Source organism: Pocillopora verrucosa, chromosome 12 (assembly GCF_036669915.1).
Source record: "Pocillopora verrucosa isolate sample1 chromosome 12, ASM3666991v2, whole genome shotgun sequence".
Classification (NCBI taxonomy): Eukaryota; Metazoa; Cnidaria; class Anthozoa; order Scleractinia; family Pocilloporidae; genus Pocillopora; species Pocillopora verrucosa.
In genome coordinates this window covers 20,666,176-20,686,327 of record NC_089323.1, presented here as the reverse complement: position 1 = coordinate 20,686,327, position 20,152 = coordinate 20,666,176, and the positions used below count along the sequence as shown (strand labels likewise).

The 20,152-nt window shown below is 37.4% G+C and overlaps 2 protein-coding genes across 5 annotated transcripts; one reads left to right on the top strand and one right to left on the bottom strand.

Moving 5' to 3' along the window:
* Positions 1-1,422: 1,422 nt before the first annotated feature.
* On the bottom strand, positions 1,423-12,537 carry LOC131779461 (tolloid-like protein 2). 2 transcript variants are annotated; one of them, XM_059096019.2, is made up of 17 exons: positions 12,197-12,537; positions 11,000-11,251; positions 10,269-10,664; positions 9,586-9,936; positions 9,280-9,339; positions 7,985-8,236; positions 7,364-7,759; positions 6,827-7,177; positions 6,438-6,560; positions 6,224-6,352; positions 6,006-6,134; positions 5,792-5,920; positions 5,129-5,392; positions 3,523-3,610; positions 3,242-3,289; positions 2,691-2,742; positions 1,423-2,213 (listed from the first exon to the last, which is right to left on the bottom strand). In XM_059096019.2, exons 1-16 carry the CDS (start codon positions 12,249-12,251, stop codon positions 2,697-2,699), a joined length of 3,069 nt encoding a protein of 1,022 aa, XP_058952002.2. In that variant the 5' UTR covers positions 12,252-12,537; the 3' UTR covers positions 1,423-2,213; positions 2,691-2,696. The 2 variants fall into 2 exon arrangements, with proteins under 2 accessions (XP_058952002.2, XP_066015969.1); XM_066159872.1 differs by lacking the exons at positions 6,006-6,134; positions 6,224-6,352.
* Positions 12,538-12,709: 172 nt separating this feature from the next.
* Positions 12,710-19,160, top strand: LOC131786513 (uncharacterized). Of its 3 annotated transcripts, XM_066159315.1 has the most exons (7): positions 12,710-12,951; positions 15,816-15,948; positions 16,037-16,209; positions 16,939-17,077; positions 17,555-17,623; positions 18,057-18,670; positions 18,875-19,160. In XM_066159315.1, the coding sequence occupies exons 1-6, from the start codon at positions 12,799-12,801 to the stop codon at positions 18,143-18,145; spliced, it is 756 nt and encodes a 251-aa protein (XP_066015412.1). In that variant the 5' UTR covers positions 12,710-12,798; the 3' UTR covers positions 18,146-18,670; positions 18,875-19,160. The 3 variants fall into 3 exon arrangements, with proteins under 3 accessions (XP_066015412.1, XP_066015413.1, XP_066015411.1); XM_066159316.1 differs by lacking the exon at positions 17,555-17,623; XM_066159314.1 differs by lacking the exons at positions 18,057-18,670; positions 18,875-19,160 and having other exon boundaries at positions 17,555-18,038.
* Positions 19,161-20,152: the final 992 nt, after the last annotated feature.

Genomic DNA, 20,152 nt, shown 5'->3' with positions numbered 1-20,152 from the left:
TGCAGTCGTTCTTATCAGCACTGAACAAGTAAAGTCATCTTTCCATGCCTAACATCAAAGGAATTTAAGTCATTGAAAAAAAATAATAACCGATGTAAACAGACAGGATGAGGGAGGAAGATTTACATCTTGCTACTGGTATACCAAGGAAATTACACGATTTAAAAATCTTTTGGCTTCTATCGATCAGCCGAGGAAGAAAAGTATTGATCACTTTCCTTAAGACTGAAGCTGAGCTTCCTCGAAAGACGTTACCAGATAAGTGATGCAGTTCACTAACTCTAGCTTACTAGCCTAGAATATTGCTGAAGAAGAGATCTTTCCTTCCCAACTTTAGGATAGAAAGGATAGAATGGTTGCCATTCAAACGGACCTTGTCTGAGTTGTCACGGCATTCCCGTCGAGGAAAGGTGAAGGAATAACCGCCTTCACCTGTGTCCTGATTCCAAAATCACTCATTAAAAGGGTATTTTCATAAATTAAACGTAGATTCTCTTCATTCCTTACCTGATACTTGTCTAAGGAAAATGAGCAAAACGATCATTGATCGTTCGCCAAAGGAACATCTCTGACATCTCTTCAACTACGAAAGTTCAATTACAATACCTAAAGTTTTCCGATGAAGTGAAAACAAATGCAAACTTTTTGTTTACTTTCAGAAATTTCTTGATTTCTGAGAAACCGTTTTATTTATTCAGTACAATTTGGACGAATTTGTCTTATGTCCTAAACATATGTGGATCTTGTGAGCTTGCACGCTCGCAAGATGAACTTCGCGATAAGAGCTTATAGCCGGTGAAACTACCAATAAGCGAAAGGGGTGAGGTACAGTTTGATGTTGATTGAATCTTAGGAAATTCTTTGGACGCGATAGAATGTAACGTAATAGCTGGCCGAGTACACTTACACCTCTAGAGGCAATAAAAGTCCATGAATGGCCAAGGCTCTATTCAATAGTCTGTAACATATACAGATCGTTTTGTAAAATTGTTAACACAACATGGTACAAGTCTCTCAAAGAGAAATTCCTCCTGCCATGCTTCAAAGCTTTCAAATACGAAATCAGTTTTCAGAGTGAAAATATGGAGCACATTCGCGGAATTGGATTTGACTACAATAATTTACCAGGTCTGTGTGGATGGGAATTCTAGGTTTAGAATAAAATTTTACCACAATGAGGTGACTTAAACTACCTGAACTGTGTTACTGCAAAGCAAGAGGAGCGCCACTGACAAGAAACAACAACAGCGATTCATTATGCAAACTCAAGTTTTGAAGCAGCCTGCAAAATGCAAACTCATCATACGTCACGTGGTTTTGTACACTCCATGACACCACCCTGGTAATTAATTTATTTTACTCAATTCCCTTTAATGTGATACAGGAAGGTATCATGTGCAGTCTGAGTCATTGTCAATTTATTGCCTGTTTGACAAAACAGGTACTGAGTTAATACAACTTAATTAGCAGAATAAAGGCCACCATTACAAAATTATTGTTTGGAGTTAAATAAAGCACAAAGCAATAAAAACCAATAATATGTATGTTCTGTCCAAAGTGAGTATTTCGAACGCTAAAGGTTGAGCTATTTTCATCAAACTTTATCACGTTGTACAGTAGTTATTCCAAACAGTAGAACAAACTATAACAACTTAAGGACCGCTGATGATTTATAGCCTGAGGGGTGGGGTGGGAGAATTTTAGTTGTGTCACGATAAAATTCACCTATTCCACCCTAAAAGCTCTGTAAAATTCTTATGACTCCCCCCCCCCTCTTAATGGCAGTTAATTTGGAGATAACTTTTCACAGTGCCCCCTTTATACTCTATCGGCGATGGTTTATTATTACATTAATCGTCGTGGATACACGTAAAAATCATTTCATGTTTGTTATTTCAATTTTCATTATAGCACCCCCAAGTAAGCATTCTTAGCTGGCTACTTTGTTGGAGTTTTGAGTGGTGCAGTCACCTTTAATATTTCTATCAATGGATCAGAAAACTGCCAGTATGGCAGGTTTTTACCCAACTTTCGGTTTTCATGAGGTAAGAGTGGTACGAAATTGCTAAGTATGTAAATTGATCCTGAAATCAATTTTCTTCTGTAGATGATGCCCCTTATTAATCTCTGCCTCCGTTCCTCTGAATCATGAATGTGGTAAATGTTTTAAATGACTCAGTTGTCACTCTTTCGTGTTTTCCCTTTTAAGGGGTCTGAAAATAGGATAAAAAATGATTATCAATCAATATGATTTGATTTCCCCTAAATCTTATGAAATTATGGAGTAACAGCTAGATTATTACCTGTCGCTCTTAAACTGCAGTGCACTAAAGGAGTAGTCTTGTACCCAGACTTTCCACGGCAAAGCAGTTGTAAGGTCCCTACATTTCAGTAATACAGTAGGATCTGGGTATAAGATATGATAAACGACATGCCAATTCACTGATTTTTGTAATTGGTTGCAACAGCTTTGTTTTCAGGCTGGAAAAACAGTCGGATGATTAAATGAAACGACAAGCACATTAAATACAGCTGTTCAATCCGGACTCTATCACCGAATGCGCTTGTTAAGTATTACACATCACCTCAAGGAACTCTTAGGTGGAAATTACAGTTAGCTATTGACATGGTGATTCTAATGTGTGTATTTAAAGATGTTAATAAGTATTCTAAGGTTTCGTAAGTCTCACCAACTATCATAACTCCGTAATTTGAACAAATGGCACTGATTCGCTTTCCATTCTGAAAAAAAGGGAACAATGGAAAAATTGGTCTCCCAGGTCTTGAAAAATAGAAAGGTGTGCTTCTCTTTGTGTTGCCATGGCTGCCTGGAAGCCTTGAGCTCTTTCAAGTATTCCCCAGCACAAAACTGTATATAGGAGTGTTTCTATCAGCATGGTTCTTCTCGATCCTTGATACCACTCATTATTTTGTTACCTTGTTCTGAAAAGGAATACTGTGAAAACTAGGTGTCTCCGCTCAAGAACAAAACTGTTGTGACTTTTGTCATCCAGGGCTTGATCAAGCCTTGACTGCTTGATCTAGATTTCCCGGCCAAAGAATTCTTAGATTTCACTCCATCGCCACTAATCCAATCCTTCACGGAAACAAGACTAGGCCATGTTCACTACGCTTTCAACCCAAGTTGCAATCTAGCTAAGTTGAAATTTACCCAAAAAACTCACGAAAAAAACCGTGTTGAATTTGTCGCTAATCAATAATATAATTTTCATATCCGTACCTCAAATAAACCGAATCGTCTAATACTCCATTATCTCTCCTTCTCTTCCTTCGCAAAAAAGAAATCAAAACATTAAACAAATCAAGAAAATGAAAAAAAGTTTTACATTACTATTTTTTTCACGATAAGTTTTTTTTCGTTATGATAAATTCTTCTTTCTTGTCTCCAGTTATTGTTATGTCTGCATCTATGGGCTTATTTATTATTTGTGCACCAAAAAAATTGGTTCTCAATTCAGACAAAGCAAGAACGAATGATAACTGCACTATCATAGCTCTTACCTCTTCCAGCAAAAAAATGCTCCTATCAGCAGGCTTGCTAAACCAATAGTGGATACTATGGGAACGACCACTGCCACCACGTTAACATCTGTGGGCAAAATAGATCAAAGCGCTCTGTGAGCAAACTCGTGAATTGACACATGACTTTTTAGACTATGTTTAATGTTGTCTGGTTTAGGGAATTTTGTGGTTGATTGTCATATCTAGAGTACGAGCAGTAGTTCAGTGTTCGCTAATGTAGCAAAGAAACAAAGTAACGTTGGGATAAGAAGGCATTACAATTGAAATGATCATGCTATTACATTTGACAAGGTGGATGATGTCATGTGTTTTAAACGTCTATCATTTTTGTTTCTGTTTCAAAAGAAAAGGTTGGAAGTAAATGTGGGTGAAAAGTGAAATTTACTTTCTTTCGTTGTAAATATTAGAAAATCAAGGCAATACTGTCTTAATGAAAACATTAACGATTCCCTCTTTATCAAATGAGACAAACGGGAACGAGTTTTGAGTGATATAACTAAGCCAAGACTGCCACCGTCATTTTGGATCTCCGCCTGGGTAGATTTAAGTCACGTGCTAGGCAACGTATAATCAATAACAAGATAGAATTCCTTTCAGGCCTATTTATCAATTTTGTGGTGTGTAACTTTCGCATTTTAGTACGTTGTATGTATGTTGAATCTTCAAATTGTCTTGAAACTTAAAAGAAAATTGTTCTTTAAAAATTCACTGAATATCGGTAGCTAAAATTGTTTGTTTAGGTGTTATTTGATTTTCGTGTTAACTTGTTATTTCGTCAGTCGCCTGCATCTTCTGTTACTTCACACAGGAAAAACACACGCGACGAAACGTAATGATCAATTTTGTCCTCAATCTCACGCTATAACAGAAAAAGCTTTTGAACATCTGTAAACTCCGTGCGCTTCGCAGTAAGTGATATTTTCAATGAATCTTCGGATTTTTTTCAAGTTCAAGGATTGTAAAAATTACAATTTTATGAAAAACGAAGGTTGTTCTGTTATTTCAGTGTGAATCTTTGCATGCCTGCCAGTCGCTGGCGCCGCTTGTTGAAACTAAAACGAAAAAAAAACTCTTTTAAGATTATCATTGGCTTCTTTTTCACCCCACCACTATTCTTAGCAACAAAGGTCGCCATTTCGTCTGTTTATTGCTCGCCAAAAACTATCAAATGCACTCAAAAGCCTAAAATCTAAAAAAAGTTTACAGGAATCGACCAATCGAGCGAGCGAATGCCATTCCCCACATCGTATCTATAACTCACTCTTGCGCATGCGCGCAATTCACGAGTTAAAAAAGGATTATTACTGATAATGCTGACTTAAATCACAGCAGATGATATAATGGAAAACGACCAGTTATTGCGTTTGTATGTGCATGTCCATCTAGGGAAGTAATCAAGAGAAAACAGAGATGTCAGAGGTTCAAAAAATTAATGAACGTGTGCTGCATCGACGAGCGAGTGAAACAGTTGTGAAAGTCGATTAGCCGCCGTAGCAAAGTGTGTTTTGCTGACGTTTTAGTATTAGGTCTCCGTTTCGTGAAAACTCTCCATTTGATTCGGGCTGAATGTTTAAAAAAATCCAACCTTCATTTTTCTGCTCTGTGGCTTTCGCTGTCTGTGGTTCTCTAAAGGGCGTCTTTACAGTTGTGTTTGCCAGTGAGTGAAACACTTTAGAAATAGCTGGGATTGGTTGATCCGTCGCTTCTGGCGTTCGTGAGGTCTTACAGCAAACAGCAGATGAAAACGCAATCTTAAGAGAATGCGCAGTTGTAGTAAAACCAAAGTAGGACAAAGTAGGCGAAGGCATCACTTTGGGTGCATGTAACATAGTAGTTGTTACACTGGAAGCTAGGTTTCAGAGCAAAGGACAGAAAATGGTGATAACGAGTCAGATTCTTTTCCTCACACTGGGTAAATGCCTCAGAGACTACTGAAAAATTTAATTACGCGAATTCTTCTTCGATAGTACTCTATTTATGACATTCGACCAGACACAGTATGCAACATGAATAAAGGGGTAAGTTTCTAGAGAAACTGTGGTGCTGCGTCGGTGGGAGAGTATGGCAGGTAATTTATGCAACATGTGCACTTATCAATGACTTGAAAGTCCAGAGAAATTAAAATTGACTTATATTTGGCGCATGGTGCCACAAAGGCAAACACTGAGTATCACTCTAACATCACTCTTATTTCAGCGTGTGGCATATTACTACCATTATTAATCGATCTCGTTTCGTGAGGACTTACTTTTGAGGGTAGTTAATTCAACTTTGGATGACGTCAATTCCTGAGCGTCTGGAGAGGTCGCCGTTACACCAGGCAGTAGCGTCACCTCATAATCAGATGTGCATGAATTGGTGGTTTTAACATCAACGGCTAGAAAAGGAAATATCAGTATCGTTGTCATCATTTATATATGTTCCTCATTATCACCACACTTACGCGGTTCTTGAGGTCTTACCTCTAATGAAAGTAGCCACAATGCTAGATGACGTCACTTCCAGGGTTTTTAAACTGGTAGAGGACACTTCAGGTGATGGAGTCACTTCATGATCAAATACGCTTGAATAGATTGTTACAAAATCAGAAGCTAGGAAGGAAAATACCAGTATCGTTTCTATTATTTACGTATGATCATCATTATTACAATGCTAACGCGATTCTTGATCGAGGTCTTACCTCCAAAGGAAGTGGCCACAACGTTAGATGACGTCACTTCCAGGGTTTTTAAACTGGTAGAGAACACTTTAGGTGATGGAGTCACTTCATGATCAGATATGCGTGGATTGATTGTTATAACATCAGAAGCTAGGAAAGCAAATATCAGTATCGTTGTTGTTATTTATGTATGATCATCATTATTACAATGTTAACACGATTCTTGAGGTCTTACCTCCAAAGGAAGTAGCCACAACGCTAGATGACATCATTTCCAGGGTTTTTAAATTGGTTGAAGACGCTTTGGGTGACGACATTACTTCATGATGAGATGGGATGGCGGTTGTAGTACCGGAAGCTAAAGAACGGTCGGATAATGTGGTCAAAAGCTGCTAAAATTATATAAAAATATTGCAACAATCCAAGACACTTAGACACAGCGGACGTGTTTTTTAGATGATGTTCAACCTCTACGAGAGAACAAGTCAAATTATTAAGCTCAAGTATGTAAAATATCAAATAAAAGTTTTTAAACGGAAGATGTGATGGCGATTTAGATTGATTGGTATACTTTCAAACTATCATACATCGGTTAGAATACCCTGATAAACTTCAAACACTTACGTATATCAGGGACAGCACGATAGTGAGCACTGAAACCGGTGTAGGAATCTGTATCGTCTGATTTGAATATTAAAAATAAACTGTTGCACGAAGAATAGATTCCTTCCTCTGGTGGAGGATGATTTCCATAAAATACACCCAACAAGTGCCCCCTCTCATTTTTTCCATCGTACACATATAGCTCGTCTGTGTTTTTCTCCTTTTGTAATTCGAAGGTCGCAAACTTTAGATGAACTTGAAGTGGGTAGTGTGTAATTATCCTCCAGGAGCAGTGCTGTTCATTTGCATATTTCTTCGGATAACCTGGCGATTTTATTGTGCCATTGTTTGACATTAGAGTTTCGTTGCAACCTAACCAAAGTGAAACAACTTAAACTGAGATCCCATATGCAGAAATTAAGAACTGAATAAGTTATGTTTTTGGGTATCCTAGAGTACATTTTAAGTCATGTGGCATTAACCACTTATTCTACATCAAATTTAATTTACTGTTTAACCTACCCATTTATTATTGTTGAATGAATCTGATTTTCTTACCCCGATAGTAACAATAATAAATGGTTAGTTGCTTGTTTCCTGCATCGTATGGGAACGCCCCATCAGCGCTGTCTTGGTTATCGGAACTAGATGTAGAAAAATATATCCACTCTAGACTCACAACTGCCCAATTGACCATCTGGCATGTCGACGAATTGTAGGCAAGCAGGAAGAATGGAGACTTAGAGGGCAGGAGAACAGAGTTATTCTTGTCTCTGTCCGTTTTGCAACAAAAATAGATCTGCGTGTACCGATCATGAAAAAACTCAAAATCAGGAAGTGCCCCAGATTGTCTGTCTTTGTTATGAAAGGAATTATCGTCATCATTCCAGAAAACATTTCCTGGCATCAATCCTTTCGGGCAGTGTTTATCTTTTCGATAAATACAGTATTTTCCTAAAAGAAAAGTATAAGATGATAAGTGATACACATTCGTTGAGATTATGAGGACATAGAAGAAAGATGATGCATATACATATTTTTAAAATTTATTGGTGAGTTAAACAAACAGCCATGTCTATGACTATATGGTGTCAATGCGAATTGTGATGAGACTAAGGGTAACTTAATCGCGTTCTGAGCTTGAAAATCAAATGAGGCCAAATAATCATAAACACGAACCTGCTGGCCAAGCTGATCTATGTTTGTCGTCAGCGGTTGTATCTTTGATACAAAATGACCTGTTCACGAAGATCTTATTTACAAATCCGTCAATATGGAATGGCGTCGACCTTGAATTGTTTGATTTGTCATGATCTCTGTAATCAGTGGTGTCTTGAAGAATCCATCCTTCTTTCCACCGAAATCCTTCGGCTGAAGGACACCCGGAGACAGGTTTTGGTATTCCATATTTTCCAGCTGGCCAATCAGTGGCTTAAATAAAATAAGACAGGCATGAAAAGCTGTTATGACATTTGCAAGAAGCACCCAAAGGCTTATACTGTCGCTAAAGGAAAAGAAAAGTTAAAGAATGCTCTTGCCTCGAATAAAAGGCGACCGAGCATGCTTGTTGATCAGGCATTTGGTCGTTGTTAAAACCTTGATGGCATCTTACACTTAACATATAACATCGACACTTTGCGGAACTTACATCGCACTGCCAACTTGGATAAACCAAGCCATTTGGACGTGTTACCTCTTATATCTCGCGGTTTTCCAAAACATGTCTAGATTATATTGTTACGGCACTGAATAGGCCAATCCAGTTGTGATTCAATGATTCAAACATTTTTTAGAACATACAGTTAATTTCTTGTCTATAGAATGAATAGATCTGCCATGAATTCAACTTGTGGAACCATTTGACCGAAGACGTATTCAGGATTCGATTTCTTTTTCTATTGAAAGAAATACTGTTTCTCGGTTTTTCAAGAATGTGTCCGCCGCTAATAACCTGATTAAATTCTAAACTCTTAAAGCGATAACACAAGTAGCGCATTAGATAATGTCTGGCTTCAACAAATGCATAATAATGCTGAAATCATCTTACGCTTCCTTAGAGTTTTAAACAAGACAAGTTGACATGTGTGTTACAAACGAAATGAAAACCCTATTGCCTTTGTAATAAAAGGCTGTAGGGAACTCAGTTCACTGGATGAAGACGACTATAATTGTCTATGATTTAGTGAAAATATTTGAGTCAACTCTAAAATTGATTTTATCATTGCCATCAAAGTATGCTACACATATTATTCTATCTGGTTTCGTAAGGACTAGCTCTTAAAAATAGTTCATATAACACAGGATGACCACACTTCGAAACTTTTGTCGATTTGGGGGAAAAATCAAACAACAGTTTCCCTTCATGTGCGTAAGATAGCTTTTGCATTAGAAGCTTGGAAAAAGATACTGAATCGTTATTATTTCTTATAAGTTATAAGTATTATATCATTTTACTGCAGCAACTGAAAACTTACCTCTAAAAGGAGTCACATCGTTAGATGATGGCGTCACCTCCTGATCACATGTGTATGGAGCTGGGGAGGGATCGGATAATATAGTCATAAAGTGCAAAAGAGATATGAAAATAGCACAACAACTCAAGAAACCGTAATTAATGGTGACTTTATCATCATTGTTATTATTATAATTATGTTCCACTCATGCAAGAGGGCTTTAGTATGAAATAAAACTTTCAAAGAAAATTAAGTTTTAATCAAACTAATGAACAAAAATTGGCACTTCAAGAACTTTTGTAACAGTACAAATACTCAAACACTTACATTTTTTATTGACCACACGGTAGAAAGCACTGAAGCCAGTGTAGGAGTCTTTATCGTCGGATTTGAATATTAAAAACAGACTGTTCCATGTAGAGAAGATTCCTTCCTCTGGTGGATGATGATCTCCATAAAACACACCCAACAAGAAATCTCTCTCATTTTCTCCATCGTACACATATAGCTCGTCTGTGTCTTCCTCGTTTTGTAATTGGAAGGTTGTGAACTTAAGATGAACTCGTTGTGAGTAATGAACAGTTATTCTCCAAGAGCAGTACTGTCCACTTGGATACTTTTCCGGATGAAAAGGCGATTGAAGAGTGCCATTGTTGGAGTTAAAAGTTTTGTTGCAGCCTACAAGCAAAAATTACGCACTTATAATTGAGTTACTGTCATGACAAGAGGCCTGCACGAGAAATGATAGAAGTCTTGCACCGTATTAATTACATGAGTGGAAAGCACGCACGCACACAGTGTGACTCACGATATGGACTAGCTCGTTTTATGACACAATACAACACCTTTATGCACAGTAATGTATCCATTTTCATGTACTATCTAACTTAAATTAACAACTCCAGTGATAATTAGGATAGCAAAAACCTGTCGTATCGTTTCAGTATCTTATGCCATGTTGAAAATTTAAGTTACTTGACATTTCCACACAATTATGCTGTTTTTCTTACCCTGATAGTAACAGTAATACATAGTTGGGTGTTTAATTCCTGCATCGTATGGGAACGCCCCATCAGCGCTGTCTTGGTTATCGGAACTATATGTAGAAAAATATATCCACTCTAGACTCACTACTGTCCACTTGACCATCTGGCATGTCGACGAATTGTAGGCAAGCAGGAAGAATGGAGACTTAGAGGGCAGGAGAACAGAGTTATTCTTGTCTCCGTCCGTTTTGCAACAAAAATAGATCTGCGTGTACAGATGATGAAAAAACTCAAAATCAGGAAGTGCCCCAGATTGTTCGTCTCCGTTATGTAAGGAATCATCGTCATCATTCCAGAAGACATTTCCTGGTGTTAATCCTTCCGGGCAGCGTTTATCTTTTCGATAGATACAATATTTTCCTAAAAGAAAAGTATAAGATGATAAGTGATACACATTCGTTGAGATTATGAGGACATAAAAGAATGATGATGCATATTTTTTTAAGTTTATTGGTGTGTTAAACAAACAGTTATGTGTATGACTATATGATGTCATTGTGAATAGTGATGAGACTTAGTGTAACTTAGACCATCTGTGATAAGTGATACACATTCGTTGAAATTATGAGAACATAACGTTAGTTGGTGTGTTCAATAAACAGCTTTATCTATGGCTATTTGGTATTAATGTGAATTGTGATGAGATTTAGGGTAACTCATTTGTTTTCTGACCTCGAGTATCAAGAGAAACTAACCTGCTGGCCAAGCTGGTCTATATTCGTCGTCAGTGGTTGTATCTTTGATACAAAATGACCTGTTCACTAACATCTTATTTACAAATCCGTCAATATGGAATGACGTCGACCTTGAATTATTTGATTTTTTATGATCTCTATAATGACTGGTGTCCTGAAGAATCCATCCTTCATTCCACTGAAACCCTTCGGCTGAAGGACACCCGGAGACAGGTTTTGGTATTCCATATTTTCCAGCTGGCCAATGAATGGCTGTGAATTAGACGGGACATGCAATGAAAGCTCTTTTAGGATTTCTAGGAACTACCAATTAGTCTATGCTTTTCATTAAAGAAACAGGAAAGTCAGATGATACTCATGCCTCGAATGAATGTTGATTGAACATACTCGTTGTGGCTGATCTATCAGGCATTTGGATGATGTTTCATTTTTTCATTGGAAGTATTTTACACAGGAGATATCACCACTAACACTCGGTAGAAGTCACATCGCACTGATATATCTTGAATAACCCAAAAATGAGGTGGAATTTATAACACGCCATCTAGATTATATTGTAACGCTACGCCACGCCTGAATAAGCCCATCAGGATGAATCGATGAATGTAGAACAGTGTCTACAGCATACAACTAATTTTCGTTTGCAGAATAAAAGCATTAGAGATAAGTTCAACTTTCGGATACGAACGAAGAAGAATTAAGTTCGATTTCTCCTTACAGTGAAAGAAATTCTTATCATGTCGCACAGTTTTCCGAGAATGCGACCGTAAATAGATCACTGCAATTGAATTCTAAACTAGTACTCATTTATCCAAAATTTACCATTATTTCAGGCAGGAAAAGCAGGAAGTTTTGACAAAACGCTAATGAGTCAATGAAAAGCACTAAATGCGAATTTAGCATTGTACTTAAAAACAACCCTCCAGCCCCTTATACCAAGACACAACATGATCCAACAGGACACCTATGAAAGGTAAACAACCTACTTCACTTAGATCCAGTTTGCCACAGTGTTTTGGTTACCTTGAGTTACCTAATTTCGAAGTAAGTACTTGTCTTTAAGTCCGGGGAGGATTCTTAAAGGATCTAGAAACAGCAAGTCACGCTCAATGTTTGCTTTCAATACTTCGAACGATCTTCGCGAATATCACTTCACAACAGTGTGGTCCTCTAAGAGCGATCATGCAGCTAGCATACCTGATGATTCTAGGCTGTAAAGAGTTGTTATTAAACATAACGACCGCCACAACATTATATCCAGACTGAGGTTACTGCACGGTTAACTGATTAACGGCTTTTCCCGGCGAAATGGATGAAGAGACTGAAGAACAGCGTATTTCTGACGTCATCGTCTTTCAGTTTCTCAGAATTATCATTGCAACGAATTTCATTTTGTGTTACCTACCGCTTGACCTTACCGCCCTATAACTATACGGCTGTAAGAAACTCAGCAGAAGGCAAGTATATTGGAGTCGAAATCGTTTTTTTCAATATGCAAATAGTCGATTTTTTTGTGAAAGGCTTACAATAATGTGTCACGTCAGAATCATTCTCGGGGTTATGCCTTTATGCATCCGATTCGCTCGTAATTAACCGCTTATATGCGGATTTAATTAGTATCAAATTAACGCATACAAGCGGTCAAAGTAGGGCCTATTTACCTATCGTGAACCTGTGACGTATGGGATTAAATATTAGCGCCCTGCTCAGCACGCTTCGCTGACCCCATTGCTTGGTCTTTATATCCCTGCACAACGTGGATCATTAGGTTATTGCGCGTCTGACCTTTTTACTTTACAATGGAAAGGCAGTCCCGATTAGTTTATTCTGAAGAACAAAAGGAAGTGCTGACCACGTTTTTCAACGAGGGAATGACTTCCACCAAGAAAGCGATGTGCGACAAAATTCGTGCATGTGCCACAAGAGTCGGCATTTCGGAAGACCAAGTGAAGGTAGTTTAAGCTCTCACGGCCTTGATTAACATTCATTTTATCCCAGGCACCAGGATAATTAATTTCCTGTACTAAATTTCATGTATGTATGTTGTTAGGAGTTTCAGGCCATTTGAAGTTAGTGTAATTTAATTTTTCTGATCTTTTGACCTATTCTGTTACAAACCACGTTGATTTAATTGCGATCTGAGGACATCTTTCGAGCATTTTTCTAATTTTATTACACACAGGCTTTATATGAAGTTACAGTGTAAGGTTTTCGCCGGCCAGTTTATTCCTAATTCTGCGTTGTCCATAGCTATAGCCTTTCACAAATGATGTGAAAGCCGTTTGATGTCGGAAGAAATTAAATGAAGCATGTGTTGTACTTTCTCTCCATCTAAATAGAAATAACATGGAACGACGAGAAACCACAAAAACGATCTTAAACCACCTAAAAGCATTTTAAACTACCTGAAACCACCTAAAAACAGACAAACCATCTTAAACCACGTAAAACCATCTAAAACTACCTACGATCGACAGAGAGTTCTCCGGTTACCGCATTGATAGTTTGCTCCTCTGGAGACCTCTGTAATCAATTTCAATTTTTGGGACCCCTTCACACGTTTCGTACCGCTTTCTTGTACTGAATGAAAGTTCTCTTACTTCACATGAAAATGTAATTAACTGGGTGCCATTGTTAGACATTTGTTGATACATTTGTGCAATTTTGTCCTCTTTGACTCAAGTTATCAATTGAAAAATGAGATCGACTGTAATTTAGTTTTCCATAAGGAAATTATAGGAACAATGATGGCCTTTGTAACTCCTATTTGTCGAGCACAATGATAGTCTGAATCATTCATCTACAGCTGGCCTCTTAAACCAGCCTACTATCTCCATCTCGAGCTGAGATAATATTTCTTTGATTTTTGGTGGTTTTAGATGGTTGCACTGAGGTAGTTTTTGGTGGTTGTACTGAGGTGGTTTTAGATGGTTGTACTGAGGTAGTTTTAGGTGGTTGTACTGAGGTGGTTTTTAGATGGTTGTACTAAGGTAGTTTTAGGTAGTTGTACTGAGGTGGTTTTTAGATGGTTGCAATTAGGTAGTTTTAGTTGGTTGTGCAGAGGTGGTTTTAGATGGTTGCACTGAGGTAGTTTTAGATGGTTTAAGATGGTTTGCTTGTAGATGGTTTAAGATGGTTTAGGGCCTGGTTACATAAAGGTGGGGGACCCTTGGTAGTTGAGGTAACCTGCCTACCTGTGGTTGAGAAATAGCCTGTGTTAATGTACAATCTTACAACCTCAGGAACTCTAGCAACCCCAGCAAGATACATTGACCCACCTTGGGATTTTTACAAGGCAAATTGCCATCCCTGTAGGGAGACATTCTCTTAAGCAGGTCACCCTGCCTATCATGTAAACATGATCAAGATAAAGTAAGAGATTATATGGATAGGCAGGTTACCTCACCCAGGTGGAGTCACCCAACCTTCATGTAAACAGGCCCCTAGGATAGTTTTAAGATGGTTTCAGTTGCTTGTACATGGCTTTAGATGGTTTTAGGTGGTTGTAGATGGTCTGAATCAGTTGTAGATCAGGTTTTAGTTGGTTGTGGATGGTTTGAGTTAGTTGCAGATGGTTTGAGGTGGTTGTAGATGGTTTGAGTTGGTTGTAGATGGTTTGAGTTGGTTGTAGATGGCTTGAGTTGATTGTAGATGGATACAGATGCTTCCAGATGGTTTCAAATGGTTACAGATCATTCTAGATGTTTTAAGGTTATAAATGGTTCCAAATAGTTTAAGATGGTTCTGAATGGTTTTAGTAGATTCAAGATGGTTGCCAATTTTTTTTACATGGGTCAAATGATTTAAGATGGGTTTATATGGTTTCAAATGGTTTAAGATTACTTTGGATCCTTTTAGTTTGTTTTCAGGTGTACATATTGGTTTTAGTTTGTGTTAAGGGGGTTTTTGGTCAGACCGTGCTGTAGTATTTCCCTTTCTTTGCACCTTATGTGTTACCTACAGAAGTTTTGTCTTATATATTAATACAGTAAAACCCAATTGAACTAAGTGTTTTGAATAAGGTACTACATACGAGGATGTTAATGCAGAAGGTCATATTCACAGTTGACTTCTGATAACTTTCAAATGTTATTCGAGCCAGCAACTAGCAAATGAAACAAAAGTCATTGGGGTGCTTTAGATTTACATGTTTTTTGTTCATTTGCTATCGCTTTTTTTCCCCTCTCTCTCCCTCCCTCTCCTCTCTCTGTGTCTCTCTATCTTTCAATTTGTTTTTATTTTTTATTTTGCATCTTTTTCAGTATTTTAAGATAGACAAAATTGATGTGGTATTTGTACCACACAATATAGTTACAAAAAGAAATACTTTTAAAGAGATCTTGAAGAAGCTCAGAACTTTAATTTTATGGGATTGCATGCACAGACCTCTCCTCCCAGACTTTGCAAATTAGAGCATATAATAACAGTTTCCTTTTTTCAATAGCCTTTTTAGCTACTGTACAATGTCATCTAACTGTTTGAAGTCATATTAATGTGATAAAGTAACTGGAAAATATATTTTTCCAATTGAATAAAGAGAGAAAGTTTCTAAAGAACCTGTGGTGCTGCATTTGTGGGGAAATATAGCAAGAAAAATTATGTTTTATTTACTGAGTTGATAATATGAATTTACTATTATAAAGTGTTTCAAAGTTGACTTTTTGAGTGTCAGCCCTAAAGTAGCTGTGACTGCATGTGAGTTGTCAGTGACAGTTAGTTCAAAGTTTTCTTGTTTGTCAAACTGCTAAAGCAGTTAGAATTTTACTTTTCTTGGTTTTTTCTTTTAGTGTGAAACATTACTTTTTTTTCTGGTCAGCACTGGATAAACAACCACAATGCGAAGTGTAGTAGTGGTTCCAGAGTGCTTGATGGACACAAGAGGACAGAAAAGAAACTAGTGAGGAAACAAAGTGGCTTTAATGCTTTCACAAGGGAGTTTCTCCACAAAGGTAGGTAGTCATTCTTGATCTAGCTAAATTTGTGGTTTACATCTTACCTTTTAAGTTGAAAAATGCATCATGTCCTTTTATTCCACAGAACAAACTGGTGGAAGTGCAGAGGTCTTTCGCACCATCAGAGAAAAGTGGAGGAACTTGTCTGACTCAGATAGAGATGCCTACAAAAAGGTGGCAACAGATTTAGGGTCAGCTGTGTCACTACCCTCAGCTGATAAACAAGCCAAGAAGATAATTGGCAACATCATGAAACAGGTCAGCTAGTAATAATCATAGTCATTATCATCATCATTATTACAAACTTACAATGATATTTATCACATTTTGTGATGTGAACTTTGTGGTTTATAAATGACCAAGTTCAACTCACCAAGTTGTATAAAGACTGGATTGACAAGTTCTTGAAATGATATACCCAATACATTTACTGACCTTATGATTTTGTTTAATTTGTAAACTGGTCTTAAATTGTGCTATAATAGCAAACAAGCATTTCGTATTGAATTTTTCTGTTCGACATTGATTTTAATCTATCAGCATTAATTTATCAGTTTTCTTATTGTTACATTTATATTACTGGTAGATTGACTGTTGTCAAATAAAATTATGATATTTATCTGTGTGGATTGTAATTTAAGATATGCCAAAAATTTTCCCCTTTCTTGTAATTTTACAGTTGGTCACCGGGTGTCTCAGCAAGCTCTTAATAAACAATGAAAGTTATTCTTAAACTTACTCATAATTACCTGTTTTAAATATCTTACTTTTTAGGTTTTTTCTTTTCCTTGATTTACAGAACTTTCTAAGTATGCAAGCTCAGTAATTTTCATGTAATTAAATGTTTGTCACCATGCACTCCCATCATGGGATACAACTTTAATCCAGCACTAAACAAACTGACATTGCTTAAGTAATGAGTATATATGTTATCACACTTATTTGGTTCTTCTAATTGTTACCAATCCTTATCAATGTTTTACACAGGTTGCAGAACTGGAAACACTTGGTGGTCATGCACTGATGTTATGTGCTTATGATGGTGTTTGTTACCAAGGTTCAGCTGGGATTGGTGACAGCCTTTTAAAAACAAACATCATGGAAACATTTGCAAGTAGATTACACTGTGAGTACTGACTGTAGATATGCATTAATTAGCACTTTACTCTTGATATATACTTTCAGAAGCTCATTCTAATTTTACTTGTAATGTTGAAATCTTTCTGCAAATTTTTATGCTTGAGAATTTGTGAATTGGATTTTTCCAAACATGAGTTGATGAAAAAAAGAAAAACAATTAGTAAAACCAATTACCTGTTAATTCCAATTTGCATTTCATTCCCTCACTCAAAACATAAACAGAACCTCGAAAAAAGGTTATTGAGAGCAGTAGTCCCGGTACTCAATTTCTGTTACTCTAAGTGTACATCTATGTTCTTAAATATCAATATAATCTCAATATATTAAAACAATAAATGAATCCCAATGAAATTCACTACATTGATGCTTAGATCAACAACTTATTACACCAAGCATCTCGTTTCTTAAGAACTTAGAAAAGAAAGCATAATATTTCCAGTGAAAATAGGTCCTTACTTTATAGGTAATTCCCTGGTGGAAAAGCAAGACGTGTCAGTAAAACATCTACAAGAAGTGTTCAACTTCAAATACAGTATGCGTTTTTATAGCATATATTTGCCTTTATCCATGCACGTGCGGATTAAGGTCTTCGAAGATCTAGCTGATGTTCCTCCAAATTCTTGAAAAATATATTTGTTTTCTCTTTCCACTGAAATGGCCGCATTCAGTTTCAGTTGACCCATGATTAAAAACTACATCTCCATAAACTACTATTTGAAGCATTTAAGGGGTCAATAGCTGTTTTACACTCAGCTTCTGCCTTTTCTTGTGATTTGTTGCAATACGTAAAAAAAGTCGGTCTTCTTTCCCAATATAATTTTTATGTCTGCTTTTGATGTATTGATGTGGTAATTCCCTTTATCTATGGCTATGATTTCTGTATAAGTGTCATATTCAACGCAACAAGGAGTGACTTTTAGCCTCGTTTTTTTTTTCCAGTCAATCTCTGTCTTTGTCTTTTGTAGGTGAACTTGTCGGAAACAGAGGAAGTAAATGCCTTACGCTAAGATACAGCAATTGGGAATTTTATTTAATAACCTTCCCTTGGATTTAAAGAAAGAGATTGGTGTTATTCCGCGTAAACCGTCTCTTTACGGAAGCGGCCAGCGCCGAAAGCTGTGGCTCGCCCGTCATGACTGGAGCTTTAGTATTTCTTTGCCTGTACCCTCCATGGATAGTTCCACGACCCCTTCAGCCACCACTCACACATCAACTTCTCCTACGCCCACTCCTTCCCTTGTTAATTCGTCGACCTCCTGTTAATTAGTACTCCCGGTTTAAGTTAAAAACCACTGCTATTCACAACCGTAACAATACCAACTCACAACAAACTAACTACTAATTGAACTTACAAAACACCTCAGTCGAAAAGATGAAATTTACACAACATACCATACATTCTTCCTTCACTTTGACACAACCTCATCACACACAAGTTCTTTAAGTGTTTATCAGTCATCTGCAACCAGAGCCACAGTGAGTGTTGACCACTGTACTTCCCGCGCATCCATTGTTCTTGGTACTCCTTCCTAATCTCAACGCAGCACTTCCTCTGCTGCTGGTTTTATCGTTTCCAAAGGTGAGCAAGTTTTTTATCTCTGATTTTGTAAAGTTCAGTGTTAAGCGTGTTTACCACTCAAAGTGACGGGCTTATTACGTGTGAAAAGGAATTAGGAATTTCCATGAAACAAAGTGATCATGCTGGAATGAAAGACTAGTGTACTATTTGGTCTCCTAAGTATTTAACACCAACGTTATTTACTTTGTAACCCTTTTTACGCAGATACTAATTTGGAATGCTGTTACCAAGCACGGCCTGAGAAACACGTGTGGTTTTTGTTCTTCCACCACGAACACACATTCATGGGCGCACAGTGAATCCGGGAAACTTTGTGGTTGAATGGTGCATTCTATGACGGAGAATCGATTTTTGTCGGTGGTTTTATGAATGGCCTTTAGAGCCGGCAACCTATTTTCACTCGACTTACTGAAGTTTACTTCTTCAGGCTGACCTCCCTGTGAAGGCGCCATAACCTTTTGGAACTGTGCACAATAAATTGTAACGTGGTTTTGGCAAATAAATCTCTTAATTTTTATTTTTTGTTTGTGTGTTTGTTTGCTTTTTCTATGTTTATTTGGTTAATTTCTTGGCAATAAAAGGAAAAAGCACTGTCCATCGAGCATGGCATATCCGATGTTTATCGCATAGTTTCCTAACAAGTTTGATGATAAGTTTTCACGCACTCTAAACTGAACTTGCCGGAAACGTACAAACGGGGGGAATTAACTCGGCAGAGACCACTCGGCTAATGAGAACGGAACTCGTCACGATTTCCTGGCACACAGCGATCTACTTCGAGTGAATTTGTCAAGTCGGACGTCAAGAAAGAGATAGCGTTTGGTTCCACAGTATACTTTTATTCGTAGAGCGCTCTAACATACACCATGCTAGAGTAGAAGCTAAAGTAGTAATCATAAAAGCTGCACAAGGTACTTGCTTTAGAACTAACTGGTGAGAGGTGCTATTGAACCAATTTTTCTCGAGAGACCATTAACACTTGTATTTACCTAACAAAAACCAGTAATAAATAACAAGTGCCGACGTGCAGGAGCATAATGAAAGCGAGTAACAAGCAAATCTATTGGTCAATTGTCTTGTCAATGCTAGTACTTTACATATCAATCAATGACTCTAGTATCGTAGTCCATCATCCCCTTATGAACTGGTCTGAAAAGTTTCCATTTTTAGGCTTTCTATCGTATCATGGAACAACACTAAAAGTGTCATTTTTTCTTGAAAAGAATAAGGGGGAAACAGTCCATTCTATTCATTTTCTTTGTATTGTGGTTACTTTGGTGTTATGAAACCAATTAAGACACGAAACGAAGATCGTATGGCCCGGATTTCTTTGGTCTTTAGCGGTTTCATTGGGTAAAACCCCGAATACTGTGGGTGTGTGTGTGTGTGTGTGTTAGCCTTCCCAGGAGGATACACGTAGTATACTTGATATACAGCGTAATACATCAAGAACTGATCCCTGTTATCACTTGTTTCCTATTG